The following is a 13,354-nucleotide window of genomic DNA, read 5'->3' on the forward strand; positions in this document are numbered from 1 at the left end:
AAAATGTTGTGATAAAAAGTTAAATGTTCAATTTTTTTAAAACTTTCCAAAAATTCCTGTGAAGCACCTGAAGGGTTAATAAACTTTTTGAATGTGGTTTTGAGTACCTTGAGGGGTGCAGTTTTTAGAATGGTGTCACTTTTGGGCACTTTCTGTGATATAGACCCCTCAAAGTGACTTCAAGTGTGAGGTGGTCCCTAAAAAAAATGGTTTTGCAAATTTTGTTGTAAAAATGAGAAGTTGCTGGTAAACTTTTAACCCTTATAACTTCCTAACAAAAAAATTATGTTTCCAAAATTGTGCTAATGTAAAGCAGACAAGTGGGTAATATTATTTATTAACTATTTTGTATGATGTGACTCTCTAATTTAAGGGCATAAAAACTAAAAGTTTAAAAATTGCAAAATTTTCAAAATTTTAGCCAAATTTCCGTTTTTTTCACAAATAAACGCAAGTCAAATCGAAGAAGTTTTACCACTATCATAAAGTACAATATGTCACGAGAAAACAAACTGAGAATCACCAGGAAGCGTTGAAGCGTTTCAGAGTTATGACCTCATAAAGTGACAGTGGTCAGAATTGAAAAGAATGGTCTGGTCAGGAAGTTGAAAACAGGCTTCGGGGTGAAGGGGTTAAAAATAATAAAATAGGACCTTTTTGTATAACAATCCATGAGACACTCATTCTGTTACACACAAGACTTGGTTTCAGGAATTTTTTTTACTAGCAAAACTAGGACAGATGTGTATTAACCTGCCATCCTTAGTTATAGTATGTGAAGAATAAAAAAATATTAGGGTGCTGTTACTGTAGTATATCATAAACCAATAAATACATAGTCAAACTAAGTGACTATAGAGGTCCAGCACCTCTCTATATTTCTTGAACCTTTGGATAATTATTCACTACTATTTTCAATGTGCTTCTTTGCTGCATCAGATATAGGCCTTTTTCCATCTATCAGTGAAATGAGCTGTGCGCTCTAACATCATATCCTTAGCCTGTAAAATCCTAAAAGGTCATAGCTGCAAGGCATTATTGGGAAGAACATGCTGCCTCACCTAACATCATTTGAAATATCTCTGGCTGCTGCAGTATTCAGCAGGGTGTGAAATGGTGTCAGACTTTTTTTTGTGTGCAATCCTTGAAAATCAAATTGCAATTTGTTCGAATTCACGGGGACCCAAAAATATCAGGAAATTTGACTCAAATTTTCCAAATAAGGGATCATACTCATTTGCGAGAAACTCGGATGAGTCTCGCATGTTAATACCCGGCACTGCACCCGTCACTCAGGAGCGGAGCGTGCGGCTGCATGTATTCTTATGCGGCCGCACTCTCCGATCTGAGTGCCGGCAGCAGCGTCGGATATTAACATGCAAGACTCATCCGAGTTTCTCGCAAGTGAGTTTGGGCCCTATTATGGATATTCAAATTTTCTGGTATATCCAAGGTCATAATAGAGAAATGTATAATAAAAACTACAACATATTTACCAAATTGTTTTCAGTCTGTCATAAACCTATACCTATAGGTTCAAATATGTTTAATATGTTTATATAATTGTCACTTTTGTCCTCTCAGGAATGTTTGTGAAAGTGCTGTCCTGTTATGCCTAAAGAAGAGGTTCCATCGGGATGCTATTTATGTGAGTAATGGAAATTTTAGTTATAGGAAATCATTGCAATGGTTTGAAGACAAGTGCTAGTATATTTATTTATTTATGTTACTTACCGTATATAGCTCCATTAATTCCACAGCGCTTTACAGACATTATTGGCACTGTCCCCTTTGGGGCTCACAATCTAGATTCACTTAGGGTTGAGCGAAACGGATAGGACAAATTCAAAAATCGCCGACTTATGGCAAAGTCGGGTTTCATGAAACTCGACCCGATCCTAGTGTGGGATCGGCCATGAGGTTGGCGATCTTCGCGCCAAAGTCGCATTTCATATGACGCATTCAGCGCCATTTCTCAGCCAACGAAGGAGGACACAATGTGGGCAGCGTGATGACATAGGTCTCGGTCCCCACTGTTGTGAATTTGGATTCTGGGCTCCCCCGGTGGCTTCTGGTGGAATTGAACTGGTGTCTTCATCTTCTCTGTTCACCTGTTCCCATCAAGATGTGGGAGTCGCTATATAACCTTGCTGCTCTGTTAGTTGCTTGCCGGTCAACAATGTTATCAGAAGCCTCTCTGTGCTTGTTCCTGCTCCTAGACAACTACTAGATAAGTTGGACTCTTGTCCATGTTTGTTTTTGCATTTTTGTTCCAGTTCACAGCTGTAGTTTCGTTACTGTGTCTGGAAAGCTCTTGTGAACAGGAATTGCCACTCTGGTGTTATGAGTTAATGCCAGAGTTTTAAAGTAATTTCTGGATGGTGTTTTGATAGGGTTTTTAGCTGACCATGAAAGTGTCCTTCCTGTCTTCTGCTATGTAGTAAGTGGACCTCAAATTTGCTAAACCTATTTTCATACTACGTTTGTTATTTCATCTTGATTCACCGCCAATACATGTGGGGGGCCTCTGTCTCCTTTCGGGGTATTTCTCTAGAGGTGAGCTAGGACTAATATTTTCCTCTGCTAGTTTTATTTAGTCCTCCGGCTGGTGCTGGGCATCTAGAATCAACGTAGGCATGCTACCCGGCCACTGCTAGTTGTGTGTTAGGTTTAGTTCATGGTCAGCTCAGTTTCCATCTTCCAAGAGCTAGTTCCTATATATGCTGATGCTATGATCTCTTGCCATTGAGATCATGACAGTTTGACCGGCCCACTAAAGGGTTAAAATCCTTGGCTGAGAAAGGAGAGAAATAAGTAGTCTGCTGAAATTTTTTTTTTTTTTTTTTCTCTCCTTTGAATGGCTCTGTGTTCACCTGTTTGCAATGGATCTTCAGAGTGTAACTGCAGGTTTGAATAATCTCGCCACGAAGGTACAAAATTTGCAAGATTTTGTTTGTCATGCACCTGTATCTGAGCCGAGAATTCCTTTGCCGGAATTTTTCTCGGGGAATAGATCTGGGTTTCAGAATTTTCGAAATAATTGCAAATTATTTTTGTCCCTGAAATCTCGCTCTGCCGGAGATCCTGCACAGCAGGTCAGGATTGTGATTTCCTTGCTCCGGGGCGACCCTCAAGACTGGGCTTTTTCATTGACACCAGGGGATCCTGCGTTGCTCAATGTGGATGCGTTTTTTCTGGCCTTGGGGTTGCTTTATGACGAACCTCATTTGGAGCTTCAGGCAGAAAAAACTTTGATGTCCCTATCTCAGGGGCAAGATGAAGCGGAAATTTACTGCCAAAGATTCCGTAAATGGTCTGTGCTTACTCAGTGGAATGAGTGCGCCCTGGCGGCGACTTTCAGAGAGGGTCTCTCTGATGCCATTAAGGATGTTATGGTGGGGTTCCCTGTGCCTGCGGGTCTGAATGAGTCCATGACAATGGCTATTCAGATCGATAGGCGTTTGCGGGAGCGCAAACCAGTGCACCATCTGGCGGTGTCCACTGAGAAATCGCCAGAGAGTATGCAGTGTGATAGAATTCTGTCCCGAAGCGAGCGGCAGAATTTTAGACGGAAAAATGGGTTGTGTTTCTATTGTGGTGATTCTACTCATGTTATATCAGCATGCTCTAAGCGCACTAAAAAGCTTGGTAAATCTGTTTCCATTTGCACCTTACCGTCTAAGTTTATTCTATCTGTGACCCTGATTTGCTCTTTGTCATCTATTACCACGGACGCCTATGTCGATTCTGGCGCCGCTTTGAGTCTTATGGATTGGTCCTTTGCCAAACGCTGTGGGTATGATTTAGAGCCTTTGGAGACTCCTATTCCTCTGAAGGGGATTGACTCCACCCCATTGGCTAATAATAAACCACAATACTGGACACAAGTAACTATGCGTATTAATCCGGATCACCAGGAGATTATTCGCTTTCTGGTGCTGTATAATCTACATGATGATTTGGTGCTAGGATTGCCTTGGCTGCAATCTCACAACCCAGTCCTCGACTGGAAAGCTATGTCTGTGTTGAGCTGGGGATGTAAGGGGGCTCATGGGGATGTACCTGTGGTTTCCATTTCATCATCTATTCCCTCTGAAATTCCTGAGTTCCTGTCTGACTATCGTGACGTCTTTGAAGAATCCAAGCTTGGTTCGTTACCTCCGCACCAAGAGTGCGATTGTGCCATAGATTTAATCCCGGGTAGTAAATACCCAAAGGGTCGTTTATTTAATCTGTCTGTGCCTGAACATGCTGCTATGCGTGAATATATAAAGGAGTCCTTGGAAAAGGGACATATTCGTCCATCGTCATCTCCCTTAGGAGCCGGTTTTTTCTTTGTGTCAAAAAAAGACGGCTCTTTGAGACCATGTATTGATTATCGGCTTTTGAATAAAATCACTGTTAAATATCAATACCCATTGCCGTTGCTGACTGATTTGTTTGCTCGCATAAAGGGGGCCAAGTGGTTCTCTAAGATTGACCTTCGTGGGGCGTATAATTTGGTGCGAATCAGGCAGGGGGATGAGTGGAAAACCGCATTTAATACGCCCGAGGGCCACTTTGAGTATTTAGTGATGCCTTTTGGTCTTTCAAATGCTCCGTCAGTTTTCCAGTCCTTTATGCATGATATTTTTCGCGATTATTTGGATAAATTTATGATTGTGTATCTGGATGATATTCTGATTTTTTCGGATGACTGGGACTCTCATGTCCAGCAAGTCAGGAGGGTTTTTCAGGTTTTGCGGTCTAATTCTTTGTGTGTGAAGGGTTCTAAGTGTGTTTTTGGGGTACAGAGGATTTCCTTTTTGGGATATATTTTTTCCCCCTCTTCCATTGAAATGGATCCTGTCAAGGTTCAAGCTATTTGTGATTGGACGCAGCCCTCTTCTCTTAAGAGTCTTCAGAAATTTTTGGGCTTTGCTAACTTTTATCGTCGATTTATTGCTGGTTTTTCGGATATTGCTAAGCCATTGACCGATTTGACTAAGAAGGGTGCTGATGTTGCTGATTGGTCCCCTGATGCTGTGGAGGCCTTTCGGGAGCTTAAGCGCCGTTTTTCCTCTGCCCCTGTGTTGCGTCAGCCTGATGTTGCTCTACCTTTTCAGGTTGAGGTCGACGCTTCTGAGATCGGAGCTGGGGCAGTGTTGTCGCAGAAAAGTTCTGACTGCTCCGTGATGAGGCCTTGTGCCTTCTTTTCCCGTAAATTTTCGCCCGCTGAGCGGAATTATGATGTTGGGAATCGGGAGCTTTTGGCCATGAAGTGGGCTTTTGAGGAGTGGCGCCATTGGCTTGAGGGGGCCAGACATCAGGTGGTGGTATTGACTGACCACAAAAATTTGGTTTATCTTGAGACCGCCAGGCGCCTGAATCCTAGACAGGCGCGCTGGTCATTATTTTTCTCTCGGTTTAATTTTGTGGTGTCATACCTACCGGGTTCTAAGAATGTTAAGGCGGATGCCCTTTCTAGGAGTTTTGAGCCTGACTCGCCTGGTAACTCTGAGCCCACAGGTATCCTTAAGGATGGAGTGGTATTGTCAGCCGTTTCTCCAGACCTGCGGCGGGCCTTGCAGGAGTTTCAGGCGGATAGACCTGATCGTTGCCCACCTGATAAACTGTTTGTTCCTGATGATTGGACCAGTAGAGTCATCTCTGAGGTTCATTCTTCCGCGTTGGCAGGTCATCCTGGCATTTTTGGTACCAGGGATTTGGTGGCAAGGTCCTTCTGGTGGCCTTCCCTGTCACGAGATGTGCGAGGCTTTGTGCAGTCTTGTGACGTTTGTGCTCGGGCCAAGCCTTGTTGTTCTCGGGCTAGTGGATTGTTGTTGCCCTTGCCTATTCCTAAGAGGCCTTGGACGCACATCTCGATGGATTTTATTTCAGATCTGCCTGTTTCTCAGAAGATGTCTGTCATCTGGGTGGTGTGTGACCGTTTCTCTAAGATGGTCCATTTGGTTCCTCTGCCCAAGTTGCCTTCTTCTTCCGAGTTGGTTCCTCTGTTTTTTCAAAATGTTGTTCGTTTGCATGGTATTCCTGAGAATATCGTTTCTGACAGAGGGACCCAATTCGTGTCTAGATTTTGGCGGGCATTCTGTGCTAGGATGGGCATAGATTTATCTTTTTCGTCCGCTTTCCATCCTCAGACGAATGGCCAGACTGAGCGGATTAATCAGACCCTGGAGACATATCTGAGGTGTTTTGTGTCTGCTGACCAGGATGATTGGGTTGCTTTTTTGCCATTGGCGGAGTTCGCTCTCAATAATCGGGCCAGCTCTGCCACTTTGGTGTCCCCGTTTTTCTGTAATTCGGGGTTTCATCCTCGATTTTCCTCTGGTCAGGTGGAATCTTCGGATTGTCCTGGAGTGGATGCTGTGATGGAGAGATTGCATCAGATCTGGGGGCAGGTGGTGGACAATTTGAGGTTGTCCCAGGAGAAGACTCAGCTTTTTGCTAACCGCCGTCGTCGTGTAGGTCCTCGTCTTCATGTTGGGGACTTGGTGTGGTTGTCTTCTCGTTTTGTCCCTATGAGGGTCTCTTCTCCTAAGTTTAAGCCTCGGTTCATCGGCCCGTATAAGATATTGGAGATTCTTAACCCTGTTTCCTTCCGTTTGGACCTCCCTGCATCCTTTTCTATTCATAACGTTTTTCATCGGTCATTATTGCGCAGGTATGAGGTACCGGTTGTGCCTTCCGTTGAGCCTCCTGCTCCGGTGTTGGTTGAGGGTGAGTTGGAGTACGTTGTGGAGAAAATCTTAGACTCTCGTGTTTCCAGACGGAGACTCCAGTATCTGGTCAAGTGGAAGGGATACGGCCAGGAGGATAATTCTTGGGTGAATGCATCTGATGTTCATGCCTCTGATCTGGTTCGTGCCTTTCATAGGGCCCATCCTGATCGCCCTGGTGGTTCTGGTGAGGGTTCGGTGCCCCCTCCTTGAGGGGGGGGTACTGTTGTGAATTTGGATTCTGGGCTCCCCCGGTGGCTTCTGGTGGAATTGAACTGGTGTCTTCATCTTCTCTGTTCACCTGTTCCCATCAAGATGTGGGAGTCGCTATATAACCTTGCTGCTCTGTTAGTTGCTTGCCGGTCAACAATGTTATCAGAAGCCTCTCTGTGCTTGTTCCTGCTCCTAGACAACTACTAGATAAGTTGGACTCTTGTCCATGTTTGTTTTTGCATTTTTGTTCCAGTTCACAGCTGTAGTTTCGTTACTGTGTCTGGAAAGCTCTTGTGAACAGGAATTGCCACTCTGGTGTTATGAGTTAATGCCAGAGTTTTAAAGTAATTTCTGGATGGTGTTTTGATAGGGTTTTTAGCTGACCATGAAAGTGTCCTTCCTGTCTTCTGCTATGTAGTAAGTGGACCTCAAATTTGCTAAACCTATTTTCATACTACGTTTGTTATTTCATCTTGATTCACCGCCAATACATGTGGGGGGCCTCTGTCTCCTTTCGGGGTATTTCTCTAGAGGTGAGCTAGGACTAATATTTTCCTCTGCTAGTTTTATTTAGTCCTCCGGCTGGTGCTGGGCATCTAGAATCAACGTAGGCATGCTACCCGGCCACTGCTAGTTGTGTGTTAGGTTTAGTTCATGGTCAGCTCAGTTTCCATCTTCCAAGAGCTAGTTCCTATATATGCTGATGCTATGATCTCTTGCCATTGAGATCATGACACCCCACCATCTTAGAGAAGGGCATGACACTGATTGGCTTCACAGGGGCTATAAAGGGGCGTGCATGCCGACCGCCATCTTAATTCTACCGATCGTAGCATAGGGAGAGGTTGCTGCAGCTTCACCAGAAGAAGGGATATAGTTAGGGAGGGAAGATTAACCCCCAAACTGCTTGTGCTGTAGTGATTTCCACTGTCCAACATCACCTTTTTTTGCAGGGACAGCGGAGGCTATATTTTTGTGCATCAGCTCTGTAGCTTATTAGGCTGCCTTATAAGGCTCCCTGATAGCTGCATTGCTGTTTGCACGCTGCTGTGCAAACCAACTGCTTTTTTAAAAGCAAAAATCCTGTTGCTCCTTTCTGCACAGTTATCTTGTTTATTTGTCCACACTTTTGTGTGCAGCAGTCCTTTTTATTGCTGCCATACTTGTCCTGAGATCATTGTAGGGAGATTGAAATTGTACTACAGTCCTTGTATTTTTTCATATATCTTCCAGCCACATTCTGTCACTTACATTGTGTTGTGTTATACACTGGGCCTGAGTTTTGGTGCAGTCTCCCCCCCTCAAAAAAAAGGGAGATTCAAATTGTCACAAAGTGGATATACGTCAGTTCTGTTAGTTTTTCGTATATCCGACAGCCACGTTCTGCCACTTACATTGTGCTGTGTTATACACTGGGCCTGAGTTTTGGTGCAGTCTCCCCCCAAAAAAAGGGAGATTCAAATTGTCACAAAGTGGATATATGTCAGTTCTGTTAGTTTGTCGTATATCAGCCAGCCACGTTCTGCCACTTACATTGTGTTGTGTTATACACTGGGCCTGAGTTTTGGTGCAGTCTCCTCCCAAAAAAAGGGAGATTCAAATTGTCACAAAGTGGATATACGTCAGTTCTGTTAGTTTGTTGTATATCAGCCAGCCACGTTCTGCCACTTACATTGTGTTGTGTTATACACTGGGCCTGAGTTTTGGTGCAGTCTCCCCCCAAAAAAAGGGAGATTCAAATTGTCACAAAGTGGATATACGTCAGTTCTGTTAGTTTGTCGTATATCAGCCAGCCACGTTCTGCCACTTACATTGTGTTGTGTTATACACTGGGCCTGAGTTTTGGTGCAGTCTCCCCCCAAAAAAAGGAGATTTAAATTCTCAACAAGTTTATATACACCTTCTACCTTGTTTTACAGTACCATATAACGGTTGTTATTTTGGTTAGATTTTCCCAAAAATGTGGAAGTCTGGTGGAAGAGGCTGTGGGCGGTCATTGCCAGCTGGTACTGATGGTGGTGGTGGTGGTGGTGGAGCATCAAGTGGTAGTGGGAAAAGCAAAATAGCACCTAAGGCTGGAGGTGTTGAGCCAGCATCATCGTCTGGCTACACAAGGCCTTGAAGGCTCCCTTATCTTGGAGTAGGAAAACAGCTTTTAAAGCCGGAGCAGCAGGAAAAAGTTTTGGCTTTCCTTGCTGACTTAGCCTCTAGCTCTTTCGCCTCCTCTTCAGAAAGTTCAAAATATAAAAGCAGCGAGTCGTCAGTGGATGCTCCCGGTCAGGAACAAGACATTTCCTTGTGTCCTTCACCCAAACCAAAAGTGAAGGATGCGTCAGGCGACACTACAGGTTACTCCATGGAGCTCTTTACACATACCGTGCCTGGGTTAGAAAGGGAAATTGTTAACTGCCCATTACAAGATGAATCGGACATGGAGTGCACTGATGCACAGCCACAGCTAGATTATTATGCTGTTCCATTGACTCAGATCACTACATTGCCCTCGCAGTGTACTGAGCCAGAATCTGACCCTGATGAGACTATGGTGCCCCGTCCCGAACGCTATAGCACCTGTTGGGAATTTGCTTTTTGCTCCCTCTAGTGGTTACTAGTTTTTTGACTCTGGTTTTTCTGTCATTCCTTTTATCCGCACCTGGGTCGTTAGTTAGGGGTGTTGCTATATAAGCTCCCTGGACCTTCAGTTCAATGCCTGGCAACGTAGTTATCAGAGCTAGTCTGCTGTGCTCTTGTCTACTGATCCTGGTTCCAGTTATATCAGCTAAGTCTGCCTTTTGCTTTTTGCTATTTGTTTTGGTTTTGTATTTTTGTCCAGCTTGTTCCAAATCTATATCCTGACCTTTGCTGGAAGCTCTAGGGGGCTGGTGTTCTCCCCCCGGACCGTTAGACGGTTCGGGGGTTCTTGAATTTCCAGTGTGGATTTTGATAGGGTTTTTGTTGACCATATAAGTTACCTTTCTTTATTCTGCTATCAGTAAGCGGGCCTCTCTGTGCTAAACCTGGTTCATTTCTGTGTTTGTCATTTCCTCTTACCTCACCGTCATTATTTGTGGGGGGCTTCTATCCAGCTTTGGGGTCCCCTTCTCTGGAGGCAAGAAAGGTCTTTGTTTTCCTCTACTAGGGGTAGCTAGATTCTCCGGCTGGCGCGTGTCATCTAGAATCAACGTAGGAATGATCCCCGGCTACTTCTAGTGTTGGCGTTAGGAGTAGATATATGGTCAACCCAGTTACCACTGCCCTATGAGCTGGATTTTTGTATTCTGCAGACTTCCACGTTCCTCTGAGACCCTCGCCATTGGGGTCATAACAGTTTGCCAGGCCAGTATTAAATGTTTAATGCATTGCAGAAGAGGGATTATAAGAAAGAAGATTCTGAGTTTTTTTTTCTCCTTCCCCTTTACCTCAGAGTGGCTATGCTTGCTGCAGACATGAATGTCCAGACCTTGATTACAAGTGTGGACCAGCTGGCTACTCGTGTGCAGGGCATACAAGACTATGTTATCAGAAATCCTAGGTCAGAACCTAAAATACCGATTCCTGAACTGTTTTCCGGAGACAGGTTTAAGTTTAGGAATTTCGTGAATAATTGTAAATTGTTTTTGTCCCTGAGACCCTGTTCATCAGGAGATTCTGCTCAGCAAGTAAAAATTGTTATTTCGTTCTTACGGGGCGACCCTCAGGATTGGGCTTTTTCGCTGGCGCCAGGAGATCCGGCATTGGCTGATCTTGATGCGTTTTTTCTGGCGCTCGGTTTACTTTATGAGGAACCCAATCTTGAGATTCAGGCAGAAAAGGCCTTGCTGTCTATGTCTCAGGGGCAGGACGAGGCTGAAGTGTATTGCCAAAAATTTCGGAAATGGTCCGTGCTGATACATTGGAACGAGTGTGCACTGGCCGCTAATTTTAGAAATGGCCTTTCTGAAGCCATTAAGAATGTTATGGTGGGTTTTCCCATTCCCACAGGTCTGAATGATACTATGGCACTGGCTATTCAAATTGACCGGCGGTTGCGGGAGCGCAAAACCGCAAATTCCCTCATGGTGTTGTCTGAACAGACACCTAATTCGGTGCAATGTGATAGAAAAACCGCAAATTCCCTCATGGTGTTGTCTGAACAGACACCTGATTTAATGCAATGTGATAGAATCCTGACTAGAAATGAGCGGAAAATTCATAGACGCCGGAATGGCTTGTGCTACTACTGTGGTGATTCTACACATGTTATCTCAGCATGCTCTAAACGTATAGCTAAGGTTGTTAGTCCTGTCACCGTTGGTAATTTGCAACCTAAATTTATTCTGTCTGTAACTTTGATTTGCTCACTGTCATCTTATCCTGTCATGGCGTTTGTAGATTCAGGTGCTGCCCTGAGTCTCATGGATCTCTCATTTGCTAAGCGCTGTGGATTTACTCTTGAACCATTAGAAAATCCTATTCCTCTTAGGGGTATTGATGCTACACCATTGGCAGCAAATAAACCGCAGTATTGGACTCAGGTTACCATGTGCATGACTCCTGAACACCGCGAGGTGATACGTTTCCTGGTTTTACATAAAATGCATGATTTGGTCGTTTTAGGGCTGCCATGGTTACAGATCCATAATCCAGTCCTGTACTGGAAGGCTATGTCAGTCTCAAGTTGGGGCTGTCGTGGTATTCATGAGGATTCCCTGCCTGTGTCTATTGCTTCTTCTACGCCTTCGGAAGTTCCGGAGTATTTGTCTGATTATCAGGATGTCTTCAGTGAGTCTGAGTCTAGTGCACTGCCTCCTCATAGGGACTGTGACTGTGCTATAGATTTGATCCCAGGCAGTAAATTTCCTAAGGGAAGACTGTTTAATCTGTCGGTACCTGAACATACCGCTATGCGTTCATATATCAAGGAGTCTCTGGAAAAAGGACATATTCGTCCGTCTTCTTCCCCTCTTGGTGCAGGATTCTTTTTTGTGGCAAAAAAGGACGGATCTTTGAGACCTTGTATTGATTATCGGCTTTTAAATAAGATCACTGTCAAATTTCAGTATCCTTTACCGCTGTTGTCTGACTTGTTTGCCCGGATTAAGGGTGCCAAGTGGTTCACCAAGATAGACCTTCGTGGTGCGTACAACCTTGTGCGCATTAAGCAAGGTGATGAATGGAAAACCGCATTCAATACGCCCGAAGGTCATTTTGAGTACTTGGTGATGCCTTTTGGGCTCTCCAATGCGCCTTCAGTTTTTCAGTCCTTTATGCATGACATTTTCCGGAAGTATCTGGATAAATTTTTGATTGTTTATCTGGATGATATTTTGGTTTTTTCTGATAATTGGGATTCGCATGTGGAGCAGGTCAGGTTGGTCTTTAAAATTTTGCGTGAAAATTCTTTGTTTGTCAAGGGCTCAAAGTGTCTCTTTGGTGTACAGAAGGTTCCCTTTTTGGGGTTCATTTTTTCCCCTTCTGCTGTGGAGATGGACCCAGTCAAGGTCCGAGCTATTCTTGATTGGACTCAGCCCTCGTCAGTTAAGAGTCTTCAGAAGTTCTTGGGCTTCGCTAACTTCTACCGTCGTTTTATCGCTAATTTTTCTAGCATTGTGAAACCTTTGACGGATATGACCAAGAAGGGCTCCGATGTAGCTAACTGGGCTCCTGCTGCCGTGGAGGCTTTCCAGGAGTTGAAACGCCGGTTTACTTCGGCGCCTGTTTTGTGCCAGCCTGACGTCTCACTTCCCTTTCAGGTTGAGGTGGATGCTTCGGAGATTGGGGCAGGGGCCGTTTTGTCGCAGAGAGGCCCTGGTTGCTCTGTTATGAAACCTTGTGCCTTTTTCTCTAGGAAGTTTTCGCCTGCCGAGCGAAATTATGATGTGGGCAATCGGGAGTTGTTGGCCATGAAATGGGCATTTGAGGAGTGGCGTCATTGGCTCGAGGGTGCTAAGCATCGTGTGGTGGTCTTGACTGATCACAAAAATCTGATGTATCTCGAGTCTGCTAAACGCCTTAATCCGAGACAGGCCCGCTGGTCATTGTTTTTCTCCCGCTTTGATTTTGTTGTCTCGTATTTACCAGGTTCAAAGAATGTGAAGGCCGATGCTCTTTCTAGGAGCTTTGTGCCTGATGCTCCTGGAGTCGCTGATCCTGTTGGTATTCTTAAAGATGGAGTTATCTTGTCAGCTATTTCTCCGGATCTGCGACGTGTGTTGCAGAGATTTCAGGCTGATAGGCCTGAGTCTTGTCCACCTGACAGACTGTTTGTCCCGGATAAGTGGACCAGCAGAGTCATTTCCGAGGTTCATTCCTCGGTGTTGGCAGGTCACCCGGGAATTTTTGGCACCAGAGATCTGGTGGCCAGGTCCTTTTGGTGGCCTTCCTTGTCAAGGGATGTGCGGTCATTTGTGCAGTCCTGTGGGACTTGTGCTCGAGCTAAGCCT

At 44.7% G+C, this 13,354-nt stretch overlaps 1 protein-coding gene across 1 annotated transcript in view; it reads left to right on the forward strand.

Moving 5' to 3' along the window:
* Nucleotides 1–13,354, forward strand: part of LOC143767920 (unconventional myosin-XVB-like) — a 199,192-nt gene that overhangs the window by 31,082 nt on the left and 154,756 nt on the right. The window contains exon 2 of the mRNA XM_077256439.1: nt 1,585–1,648. Within this exon, the coding sequence (XP_077112554.1) occupies nt 1,585–1,648 (64 nt within the window). The remainder of the gene's footprint in view (nt 1–1,584; nt 1,649–13,354) is intronic.

This window comes from Ranitomeya variabilis, chromosome 4 (genome assembly GCF_051348905.1).
Source record: "Ranitomeya variabilis isolate aRanVar5 chromosome 4, aRanVar5.hap1, whole genome shotgun sequence".
NCBI classification, from domain to species: Eukaryota; Metazoa; Chordata; class Amphibia; order Anura; family Dendrobatidae; genus Ranitomeya; species Ranitomeya variabilis.